At 37.4% G+C, this 12778-nt stretch overlaps 1 protein-coding gene across 2 annotated transcripts in view; it reads left to right on the forward strand.

Annotated features, from left to right (window-relative positions):
• UBP1 (upstream binding protein 1) overlaps positions 1-12778 on the forward strand; it is a 48914-nt gene that overhangs the window by 20979 nt on the left and 15157 nt on the right. Inside the window, exons 6-9 of one of the 2 annotated variants that reach the window (XM_065398589.1) lie at positions 1644-1796; positions 1938-2048; positions 2593-2700; positions 11741-11844. In XM_065398589.1, the coding sequence (XP_065254661.1) occupies positions 1644-1796; positions 1938-2048; positions 2593-2700; positions 11741-11844 (476 nt within the window). The remainder of the gene's footprint in view (positions 1-1643; positions 1797-1937; positions 2049-2592; positions 2701-11740; positions 11845-12778) is intronic. The other variant, XM_065398590.1, reaches the window with a different exon arrangement.

The following is a 12778-nucleotide window of genomic DNA, read 5'->3' on the forward strand; positions in this document are numbered from 1 at the left end:
CCTATATAATTATCCTAGTAAAAAGCAAAATTATCCTATTAGATCCATCATTTTTGGAAACTTAGATCCATGCATCTGCTTCTTCTGTAGGTGACACTAGCTGAGTTTTTATCTTGATATGAGGTTTTTAAACATAGCTTAGAACAGAAGCAGCTTTTTAAAACCAATCAATAAAATGAATGAGAGTGTGCTTTAAATGAACATTAATGATTAGCTCTTACATCTTTGTATGGATAAACATTTACGGAGGTGTATTTTTAAAGCATTTTTTGTAAATAACTGTTGTTGTTCCATTACTTCAGTTCCAGTTAATAGGGCCCCTGAATAGGACTGAATCTGCTTTACCAAGAGAGAGAGCATTTGAAATCACTAAATTTCAAAGCAGATTTTTAGTCCTCTTACTTACCTGATTGATAAGATGTTAGATTCTTGATTGTTTGTTGTTATATTCAAGGCAGGTTTTTTTCTAAGTGACTTACTCCGTGGAATTAGATTTCATTAGAATCCTTTGTATTATACTATAGTCTTCCTTCTGGATAATTTTGTCTCAAAAATCAGGTATTGGAATGAAGAAAAAGTGCAAAGCGAGAAGTGGCAATATTCCTTAGCCTGTTAGCTCAGGTAGATTGTTTCCACATTGGCAGTAAATTATGTTGTGCTACTGTACCCTGACAGTAATAATTCTTCCTTTGTCAAAGAATTATACAATTATTACAATGTCTGCTTCCATGTCAGGCTTTGCTGCAAGGGAGTAAAGAGTGTGTAATGAACCATCCATTTTACTTTTGTACAGTTATATTTTCAACCTTGCAGAATGTGCTAATGGCATGAAGAAAAGCTTAGTCAACTCTTACTGTTTGGAAGGTGGGAATGCACAGTGTGGTGGCATTGGTGATATACTGAGTATTTAATGCCCTACAACATTGTAACTGTATTGTTTCCTAGTATAGCACTCTCTTCTTATTGTACCTTTTTACTGCCATGATATTCATGTGTCTCATAAACTCAGTGCCTTTATTCTGGTATTTTCAAAAAAGCTGTAGGGAGTTAGGTATCAATTCCCACTGCCATTCATTGACACTTGGGCACCTACCTCCATTAGCCTCCTAAATCCCAGCCTTAAGTTAGATTTAAAAATCGTTCCAGTAAGTGGTTTTGATAGAAATTTCAAGACATTATATTTAAAAAAATCTTAATGTTCAAGCTAGCTAAATTATACCACTGTGCACTAATACCTGGAAAAATCTTTGAATTTATTCATCATGATTGATGTAGTTGTTCTGCTCTTATATTTCTTTTAAGATCCCGTATAAGAATTTGAGAGGGATTTTTTTAGTAACATATGATGAGATCCACAACAGTTGTTTAATGTTGTGAAAGATGTAGGAGTTAAAGTATTACTTTCTGGGGAGTATATAGGTGATGTATTGATAGTAAATAGGGACAGGTTTAAACCTGACTTCCAAGCCTGTGCGGCTGGCAAAGATACAGGAATTTGTTCCTACCTCCCTTGGATTTCCAGTTTCATTTCCTGAGTAAGCCATAAATTGTTGCTCACCCTGTCAGAGAAATTTATATAATGGTAGTGGCAAAAGTATTAAGAATATGCCCAGAATGGAATACAGCTTCACTTTGTTTTTCAGGTACATTGCATCAGCACTGAGTTTACCCCACGTAAACATGGAGGTGAAAAAGGAGTTCCTTTTAGGATTCAGGTTGACACTTTTAAGCAGACTGAAAATGGAGAATACACAGATCATTTGCATTCAGCCAGCTGCCAAATCAAAGTTTTTAAGGTAATAGTTGTAAATAATGGTCCCCAGTACATTTTTTAGACATAGAAAACATGTTTACATTATAATGGCTGATTTTTAGGTCCATATTTCAGTTGCAAAGCTGCTTTCTGTCTGCTTGTTCATTTAACTATTCATTTTTAGCCAAAAGGAGCAGACAGGAAACAGAAAACAGACAGAGAAAAGATGGAGAAGCGAACTGCACATGAAAAAGAAAAGTATCAACCTTCGTACGACACCACAATCCTCTCAGAGGTAACATGACGGAACTGCATGTATTTATGAAGAAAAATTATCTATATACAATATATGAAATATTAGCAGTAAATAAATTATATTCTCAAAATGGGGGGAGAGTTACAGCATACATAGACAAAGGTAGGCTTTTTAATATGACAAACTTGTCCCAAAGAAAAACACCAGTAACCTTTAAGATTCTCCTGAGTAAATTACACTTGCCTATATAGTAGATATTGTATTCAAATACCCTTGGATAGAGCACTGTTTGTGCTGAATTCTAAAACAAGTCTCATGTACAGATCTAAAAACCTTGCAGCTAAAAAACAAAAACGGGTTTAGGATTTATTTATACATGTCAAATTTGAGCTCAAAACCATGTTTTTAGAGACTACTGAGTTTATGGCTAGAGCCTCACTGGGTTTTTGCATTTTCTTTTTATTTAAACACCAGTGCGTTCTATACAGTTTTCTAAAGATTGCAAAAGTTTTTAAAAGGCTTTTAGATCTTTCCTCACTGTATAATGAAAAGAAATTGATCCAAATCTTTGGTGTTTGTCCAGATGAGGCTTGAGCCTATAATTGAAGATGCAGTTGAACATGAGCAGAAAAAGTCCAGCAAGCGGACTTTGCCAGCAGACTGCGGTGATTCTCTGGCAAAGCGAGGCACTGTAAGGGACTTCTGCTTACCTTTTCATTGTGCAAGATACCTTGTGCAGTGTTAGATATAGGAGAAACTTCCATGATCAAAAATAAAAACATTTTGACTGCCTTGGCTTAATTTCATTCACTCTTGTTTACACCAATTACTCTGTTTCAGTGAGGAATGCTTCCTAAATCTAACACTTAAGACAAATTGTTGCAGAGGGACTGCGTGACTCTTTAATAATTAAAAAAAAAAAAAAAAAAAAATCTTTCAGTTTACACCTGCATTTCCTTTATTGAAATAGCTAGATGTTTTTTAAAAGCTATTTGCTTTCTTTATATATATGTAATCAGTGAAAGTAAAGATAATAGCAAAATTTAGTTACAGCATATATGTTTTGTCCCATATTTCCACCTGCGTTTAATGTAAGTTTCCATATACATCTGTACTTTTAAAGCCCCGTGTATTGTTGCAGAGAGGTTGTTTGTAGTAATATTACTTTGTTTCCTCTGGCTCTCCGCATCTTGTTCTCCTTGTGCTTCCGTCAGATACAGCAAGGCTTAATGTTATTGAGCACTACTTTTTCTCACAGCATGTGGACCCTCTCTTTAATCCTGTATCTATCTGCTTAAAAGAAGCAAATATGTATATTTTACACTTTCCCTATCAAGTTTTAACCTTCCAGGTGTTTAAACTGACACTTATGGTGAACGATAAATATTTTCCAATATCTTTATTTCTAAGATAGATCTTAGCAACTTATTTGTTTGGGCAAGTCATGATCCTGCATCTACCTGTTGGTAAATTTGGTCATATATTAATGTCCACCTGTGAAAGTCAATTATTTGACTTAATTCACTGAACAAGCAAGTTTTGTTCGTATTTCCTTGACACCTCTTCCCCTAAAGCACTTAGGTGACAATTAGCTGACTTTTGTCCATCAGTATTTCCCTCCCCACTTTGTCATCCCTTTGTGTGCTATTCAAAATTCAGCTTGTACATTTCTCAAGGCAAGGGACCTGTTCATTCTTTGTTTATGAAATGCCCCCACACAACTGAGGCGCTATAATCGAGCACTGTAAACAGTGGGATGAATTCTTTGGAGAATTTTGTTTTACCTGATGCTGTAGTAAACACTGGGTTGTCTGGAATTACCTAAAGTTTATAGTAAAATATTGGCAACCCAGAATACCTAGTTCCTTAGTTGAAGCTGTTGCATTTCTTCTGCAGCATCCGTTGTCAACCCAGACATTCTTCTGCTGCTGGGCAGGATGTCCATCAGCAGATGTATACAGGGGGGGAAAAAAAAAATCAGTGCTCAACATGTGTCTCTCCCTATAAAGCATGTTAACATTTCTAATTAAGTGGAGGCAGCTCTTTCAGATGGCAAGGCTCGACTTCCAATGTTTACGTTTTTGAACCTCTTTTTCCTTTCTGACTAAATTAAAGTATTTTAGAGTATGGTAATGCCCAGGGAGTTCTCCCCGTGCTCAGTGAATCTCTTTTTGGATGTGGCCTCCTGCTAAGTGCATATTGTTGCTGCTGCTAGTTGTCAGGCAGGTGTCGTCCTGTGGGAAGGAGATCTCCAGTTTGCATCCCTCTTAAGTGCTGGAAAGCCAGAGCTTAGTCTCTAGAGAAAGATAGAACTTCCCTTACATTTGGCAAAAATGGACCTAGCCCTTTTCATAATGATTTCATTAGGTCTTCACTGCTCTCTTTCTTCCCTTGTAGTCAAGACTCTTTAAGCCCAGGAGACTTGTTGTTGTTTTTTAATCCTGCAGTTCGTGTCTTCTCTGTCTCAAGGGAGGTCCTGTAGAACTACAGGCTGAAGGCTTTCAGTGATTAAAGGGCTCTGTTATGAGCCATACTCAAACATTTCTAATCTTTGCAAGTGTGGAGTTTATAATATGCTGAATGTTAAGTTTTGCAAGTGTAAGGCTTGTACTGTACAGAGCTTAATTCTTTTAAACAAAAGTTAATTGGAATACAAAAACTTCAGTTCATAGTACACTTCAGTTTTTGACTTGGTGTTTATGTAATGGGGAACATGGGCTGCTCATGCAATATTGTGTCTAACTATACTGCACCTCAGCTTAACTCTTTGCTGAAGCACAGGCTAGAGTTCTGTCTTGTAAGGACTTTTCAGAAACACATGACAGTTAAACTTCAGGGCTATTTTATGTAAACCTTGATAAATGGATGCTAATAGTTCCCAGGCAGCTTCAGAGAGCGAGTACCATACATTTTCTTAGTAAAACAAACATTTAATGCACACAAAACACTTGTAAACAGCATAAAACATGGTAAATAGTATTTGGAATGCTGTGAATAACTTTTAAATAAAAGCTATTAAACAGTAAATCTGCTGGTGTTCCTTATACAGACTTCCCCCTTTTATTTCTGTTACAAACATTCAAATACAAGGTTTTAACATAACGTTTTCTGTACATTAGTGCACCTATCAAAACGCATTCCCCTCTGATCTTCAAACAGGTGCTTTCTCGCTCTTTGTAGCGTGACCACAGTATATCACCTGGACTCTTCAGAGCCTGAGAAATGGCAGCATTTCAGTCCTTTCAAACACTTTAGAACCCTGTCAGCAAACAATGCGGGCCTCCACAGCTAGCAGCATTCTAAGCCTTGGGTTAATAGCTGACAGGTGCTCTCAGTTGTGGGGAAACGGAAATCTGCAGCCCGTGTCCAAGGTGGTACAGGGATTGGGACCCAGCCCTCACAGCAGATTGACACAGAACCATGAGACTATCACCTGTTGAGTCCATGGGGCTACTTTTAACACCTCTGTTTATAACCACCCCATCCACTGCTCTCTGGTTGGCTCAGCTCTCCGAGGGTGACTAGAATATGACTGCTAGGTGAGTAGCCCACAGTGAAAACTTCCTATACAGCCTCAGAACAGCAACTGAGAATGTCTGGTAACTACCACTCTGTTCTGGAAGTTTCTGGGTCTTTGAGTTACCATGCCCTACTCTCTGTACATGTGCAGACACTCAGTATCCAAGTAAGATCCTCCATGTGACCATATCTCCTTCCTCCACACTGCTACATTCTCTTCCACTCCTCTGGAGAAACAAAGCCAAACGATGCAGTATAAAGTATATGGGTGGGTTATACTTAATTTTAAGGTTATCATAGTAAACTTTGCTTGGCCCTATAGCATGTACCTAGTACTTCTTTTATGCTCGTTTCTTCTTAAATGCATCTTTTAATATATTCAAGTTACATGCCAAAAGTACAAGATGTGCAGCATGGCTGATTTAGCATTCTGGGGACAGTAACATCCTCATTTTCTGACTCTGTGTTTAAAGTAACTCATTACATGAACAGAATTTTTAATTGTATATTGTCATGTTAGACTAAAAGGTATTTGGGATAGGAACCCTATATTTTTATATGTTCTTTGACATGCCATTATGGGGGCTCTATAAATAGTCATGCTGATCAAGCAGCACACTCTAAATCTGAAAAGTGACTCTGTTCCTGAGAATAAGGATCTTATTTTGGGTAGTCATAAAAAGGCCTCTAATTCTTTCTTTGTTCTCTGCTGTAGTTATGATACTTTGGATAGGGAGTGAACTTCTCACAGGACCCACAATCTTTGACTTTTTAGGTACCTTCTCAAAGCATAAATTCAGAGTGAATTTCAGTGTTCTGAGAGTAGGGAGAAAACAGCTCTGGGAAGTGGCTCCAAAGGTCTCTAATCCATGAACTATTGGAACTCCTTTACAAAACTTTTCTTAAACATTACATGAATATATTGTCTCATACTATAGAATTAGAATTTATAATCCCTATTCCATGATGTGATATCTTTGAGCTACAATGTATCTTTAGATAGGTTTTTTTTCCCCTCAAAGTATTTTATCAAAAACTTTTTTTTTTTTAAATGATTTTTATCTACCCTGGCATATTACAAGACAGAATAATGGAGGATTGTTCCATGGATACAAGTTTTAGTTATTGCAGATGTGATTAAAGCAACTGTGGCTTGTTGGAAAGTATTTCTGGTTCTTCTGCAAGACATCATAGATGTATATAACAATGCTGACATCTATCTTGCTGTTGTCATGTAATATTTTATTTAATCAATTCTTATATAAACAAACTTTCTATAAAACAAGGCTATTTAAAGAGAAATGAAGTTCATGTGAGACTTTAGGGTCTGAAGTCAGTGGCTTAAAAGAAAGTAAGGGTGAACAAATATTAGATCATTGAAAGGTTGAGAATGTTAGTTGTTTTTGAAAGTCATTACACTGAAATTAGGGATATTCATTTGTTTTACTATTTTGATGTCAAACAGAAGATGTTTGATAAGTAGCAACCACTTTACTGTGCAGTTGTGGACACAAATATCATTGTCTTGCCTCTGACTGGCTGTCTTGTATATTCATTTTCTTGATCATTTTAATATATTGTGAACAGTAATGGCAGCATGGCTTAATGTAAAGTGGCACAGTGAGAGCAACATACAGCTTTTAATGTGCAAATTGTGTAACTATTAGGGCTGCCAATTGCAGTTAACTCACGTGATTAACTCAAAAAAATTAACTCGGATTAAAAAAAATTAATCTCAATTAATCGCACTGTTAATAGAATACTAATTGAAATTTATTAAATATTTTTGGATGTTTTTCTACATTTTCAAATATATTGATTTCTATTGCAACAGAATGCAAAGTGTACAGTGCTCACTTTATATTATTTTTGATTACAAATATTTGCACTGTAAAAAATGATAAACAAGAAATAGTATTTTTCAATTCACCGAATACAGGTACTGTAGTGCAATCTCTTTATCATGAAAGTTGAACTTACAAATGTAGAATTATGTACAAAAAATAACTTTATTTTTGAATGCAATGTAAAACGTTAGCGCCTACAAGTCCACTCAGTCCTACATCAGCAAATTGCTAAGACAAACAAGTTTGGTTACAATTGGCAGGAGATAATGCTGCCCACTTCTTGTTTACAATGTCACCTGAAAGTGAAAACAGCATGGAACTGTCGTAGCCGGCGTCGCAAGATATTTACGTGCCAGATGCGCTAAAAATTCATATGTCCCTTCATGCTACAACCACCATTCCAGAAGACATGCGTCCATGCTGATGACGGGTTCTGCTTGATAACAATCCAAAGCAGAGCAGACCAACGCATGTTCATTTTCATCATCTGAGTCAGATGCCACCAGCAGAAGGTTGATTTTCTTTTTTGATGGTTCAGGTTCTGTAGTTTCCGTATCTGAGTGTTGCTCTTTTAAGACTTCTGAAAGCATGCTCCACACCTCATCCCTCTCAGATTTTGGAAGGCACTTCAGATTCTTAAACCTTGGGTTGAGTGCTGTATCTATCCTTAGAAATCTCATATTGGTACCTTCTTTGCGTTTTGTCAAATCTGCTGTGAAAGTGTTCTTAAAACTAACATGCTGGGTCATCATCCGAGACAACTATAACATGGAATATATGGCAGAATGTGGGTAAAGCAGAGCAGGAGACATACAATTCTTCCCAAAGGAATTCAGTCACAAATTTAATTAACACATTAATTTTTTTAAGGAGCATCATACGTATGGAAGCATGTCCTCTGGAATGGTGGCCAAAGCATGAAGGGGCATATGTATGTTTAGCATATCTGGCACAGTCCTTGCAATGCTGGCTACAAAAGTGCCACGCGAACGCCTGTTCTTACTTTCAGGTGACATTGTAAATAAGAAGCAGTCAGCGGTATCTCCCGTAAATGTAAACAAACTTGTTTCTCTAAGCGATTGGCTGAACAAGAAATAGGACTGAATGGACCTGCAGGTTCTAAAGTTTTACCTTGTTTTGTTTTTGAGTGCAATTATGTAACACACACAAAAAATCTACATTTGTAAGTTGCGCTTTCACAATAGAGATTGCACTACAGTACTTGTATGAGGTGAATTGAAAAATACTATCTTTTATTTTTACAGTGCAAATATTTGTAATAAAATATAAAGTGAGCACTGTACATTTTGTATTCTGTGTTGTAATAGAAATCAATATATTTGAAAATGTAGAAAACATCCAAAAATATTTAAATAAATGGTATTCTATTATTTAACAGTGCAATTAATCGAGCGATTCATTTTTTTTAATTGCTTGACTGCCCTAGTAAATATTCCTCATTTTGTGGGGGGAACCTTGAAAATTTAAGCAAAACAAGTATGTTGTAACTCTGTGTATGTTTAGAGTACTGGAAAAGGACCGAGTAAGCATTATCGCTACGGCCCTACCAAATTCACAGCCACGAAAAATGTGTCACGAACTGTGAAATCTGGTGTTTTGTGCACTTTCACCCTATATTCTACAGATTTCACCAGGGAGACCAGCATTTCTGAAATTGGAGGTCCTGACCCAAAAGCGAGTTGCAGGGGGGTCACAAGGTTATTTTATGGGGCAGCGCAAAAGTAAGTGTGGTAATACCATACCATATCATCTTTACTTCTGTGCTTCAGAGCTGAGTGGCTGGAGAGTGGCAGCTGCTGACGGAGGGCCAAGCTCTGCAGGCAGCAGTGCAGAAGGATGGCAATACCATATCATGCCATTCTTACTTCTGTGCTGCTACTTGTGGTAGCTCTGCCTTCAGAGCTGGGCTCCCGGCCAGCAACTGCTGCTGCTCCAGCTGCCCAGCTCTGAAGGCAGCGCCGCCATCAGCAGCAGCACAGAAGTAAGGATAGCAGTACCGCAACCCTTCCTACAATAACCTTGCAACCCCCCTCCCCCGCCCCCATAACTCGTTTTTGGTCAGGAGCCCTACAATTACAACACTGTGAAATTTCAGATTTAAATAGCTGAAATCATGAAATTTAAGGTTTTAAAAATCCTATGGCCGTGAAATTGACTGAAATGGACCGTGAATTTGGTAGGGCCCTATCGCATAGTATTTTATCACAAATTATGGTATCAGAAAATTCAAGTTTTTTGAACAGTAACACTTCAGGAAAGCAGCCAAAGAGTAAGACAGATGTAATTCTTGTCTTGTTTATAGTGAAGTCTCTTGGACTTTGGGGATTGAGAATTTGAGAATCTTCAAAGGAAATTACCCCACTGTCCCAACTGAACTGAATGTTTTTTTTATTTCTCCTTAAGGCTAGTCAAAAGCCCACTGTGCAATGTTACTTCCAGAACACCAGAGTCTCAGGTTATTCTGATTTGGTGTAAATGCTAAAAAGTTAAAATTAAAAAACCTTTGGCAGCTTTAACTAAAGAAATCTACTATAAGTTGTATTAAAATCAAAACAGCTCAAAACACAATGTCCTAGTGGTAAGTACATACAGAAAATTGCCTCACTAGAGCACAGACAGGAGGTAGTATCCTGGCCATGTCACGTTTTAGGGATGTCAGAAATCTTCCACCCTCTAAACTTTCCGCTTAGTGCTAGAGAAATAGATGGCTCGTTAGTTTATTATTTGTATTGTGGTCGTGCCTAAAGCTCACAATTAGGGATCAAAGCCTCATTGTGTTAGGTGCTGTGTACACACATAATAGAGTCCTTGTCCCTGAGAGCTTAGAGTCTTAGTTTATGATGAGAGACGTCAGGTAGATATGACAGAATGGGTGGGGGAGTACCAGGTAACAGTGAACCATCAAGTTTAGTAGGAGTGACGTCGCAGTCTAGTATGCCAGTGTCGGCTATATCTGTACATGGTAACAATGTGACATTCTTTGTATTAATAAAAGTTATAAGATCACAAATCCCCCTCTAGAGTGAGTCCACTGTATATGTGATTTCCAAGTTTTCCAGCTTTTGAGGCCCCAAGCAGTGTCTCTAGGAACATCAACCAGTTTTAGGATTTTTGGTGTACTCATTGCTGGCAAGTGAAAGACGGACTTCCAGCACAAAAAGATTAATAAGCATGTCAAAAAAACGTGCAGGCAGCATAAGATTTTTCTCATGTTTATTGTCGATAAAAAGGGCCTTTCAGTACTCAAACATACGAGGGATTTCAAGTTCACTGAATCTTCCATGTTTGAAGTGTAGGCACCTGTTAAATTCTGGGACTTACTGTTTAGCTCTTGCTTTTCAGGGACAAGAAATAGCTTTAAAAACTGCCTTAAAGAAACTTTCGCTTATATTTGGGTTAACGGACAATCGTGAAGAGTGTATCAGAAACCTGTGTTGGCATGTCTAGCATGGTCTTGGCCTTCAGTTCATTTAATCTTTGTTTGGCTGCTTGTTTTACAGTTTATCCATGTGTCCTTGCACTTTTCCTTATTAAAAGCTAAATCTTTTTTAAAAATTAATTTTATTTTTAATAGATTATAATAAAGCATTTGGAGCACTAAACACCAGTGTTATTTTAAAGGGCCTTTATCCTGGCTGGTAGATTTTAAAAAAATTGACCTAACTTGATAGTGGGTTTATCAGTAAATGCTTGTGATGAATTACTACTTCATGAATAAAACTCCCAGCTTAGCATGAAAGAAAGCAAAACTGCAAGTGGGCATCAATTTAGTCTTCTACGAAATAACTCTTAAATTTCAGTCCAAAGAATGATTGTTTGAAAAAGAAATGCTGCTAGACAAACAGCTGATGTGAGCACTGTCAGGGTAGGCACCTTTTAAGCTTATGGACTGAGTACTGAAATCTGGTTTCTCAGCTTTGCTTATACTCCTTATCCCAGAACCTTCTTGTAGCCATTTGCTGCCTATTGGGGTTGATTTGTGCGGATTTCAGATGGTTTTTTTTTTTTTTTTTTTTTTAATGAACTTAATAATCTCTGCAGTCCTTCCATCAGCTCCATCCCCACCACCTTCACTGTGTCATTAGAAAGCAATAATCAAGTTAATAATAAATAGGAATCTCCTTCGTGGAACAGAAAAAATAAGTAAAACAGCTTTGGTTTAGTTAAAATTCCTGGTCAGGATCAGATACATGCATGGAACAAGTGGGGTGGGGGAAACTTAATTTGAAAACTCAGATTAAAATTCAACAAGAGTGAACTCAGGGCTTTTCAGTGTAGGACTACATGCCAAAGTGACAAGATTTTACGATAAACTTATTGTTTAATTCTTTTCTCTATCTTCAGTGCTCACCATGGCCTGATACTCCTACGGCATTTGTAAACAATAGCCCTACCCCAACACCAACTTTTACCTCTGCTCAACATAGTACCTACAGTGTCCCAGACAGGTAAGTTTCTTTTCTGTAGTTTAATTTGAAGTATTTTTAAAAAATCAATCTTATGCTTAAAGCATTTTCCTTTAATTTGAATGTAGATTATGTATAAATATGAAAGCTTGACTACGAATCCCCAAAATTAAGTTGAGTGGGGGGAAATGTAGAACTTTGGCCAACATTTTTCAGAACTCTGAAACTTTTGGCATTATTTTTTTCAATTGTAAAATTATTCCTCCAGCCCCAGGAATCATATTTTCCCTGCTCAGTATCCATTGCTGGAAACTTAACTTATTGACCGTAGCACAATTCATAGCAAGTTCTTTTCCTTTTAACCGGGGTACTTACTAAGGCCTTATCTACACAAAAGTCGGATTACTTAAACTGTATCAGCGAAGTTACAGCAGTACAACCCCCCTCGTGTGGACAGTAATATTGGTATAAGTGCTTGTACCACTATAGCTTTATTCCTGTAAGGGAAGGGGGATACTACAGTAAATCTAATCTATGAAATTCACAGTGAAATACCAGTAATAGCTGCTAAATCAATTACTTATCTTCCTTCCTTCATTTAAGGGGGGGGAGGTGAGAGTCAGGTGAGATAGCACAACTAAAGATGAGGGACCTAGGGGAAGATTTATGATCAAGAGTGTTGTCTTTTTCTCCCCGCCTTTCTTTTGTCTTTCTACTTTTTCATCTTCAAGTGTGGTGGCTTACTGGCAGTAGGTGCTGTAGTTGAAGCACTTACAGAAAACATTAATATGCATCTCTTTGTTTATGATGGTGTTTGGGAAGGAGATGCCGTGACAGTGGCAGATTACAGATTTTACCCTTCAGACCTGGCCTAATGGGGGTGTTGGGGGGAAGAAGAATGTTTGTTTGACAGAAGTGTTTTCTGCAGAGAAAAGCTTAAAGTACCCACAGTAGCTCAGAAAGTTATAGGCTCTGC

Source organism: Emys orbicularis, chromosome 2 (assembly GCF_028017835.1).
Source record: "Emys orbicularis isolate rEmyOrb1 chromosome 2, rEmyOrb1.hap1, whole genome shotgun sequence".
NCBI classification, from domain to species: domain Eukaryota; kingdom Metazoa; phylum Chordata; order Testudines; family Emydidae; genus Emys; species Emys orbicularis.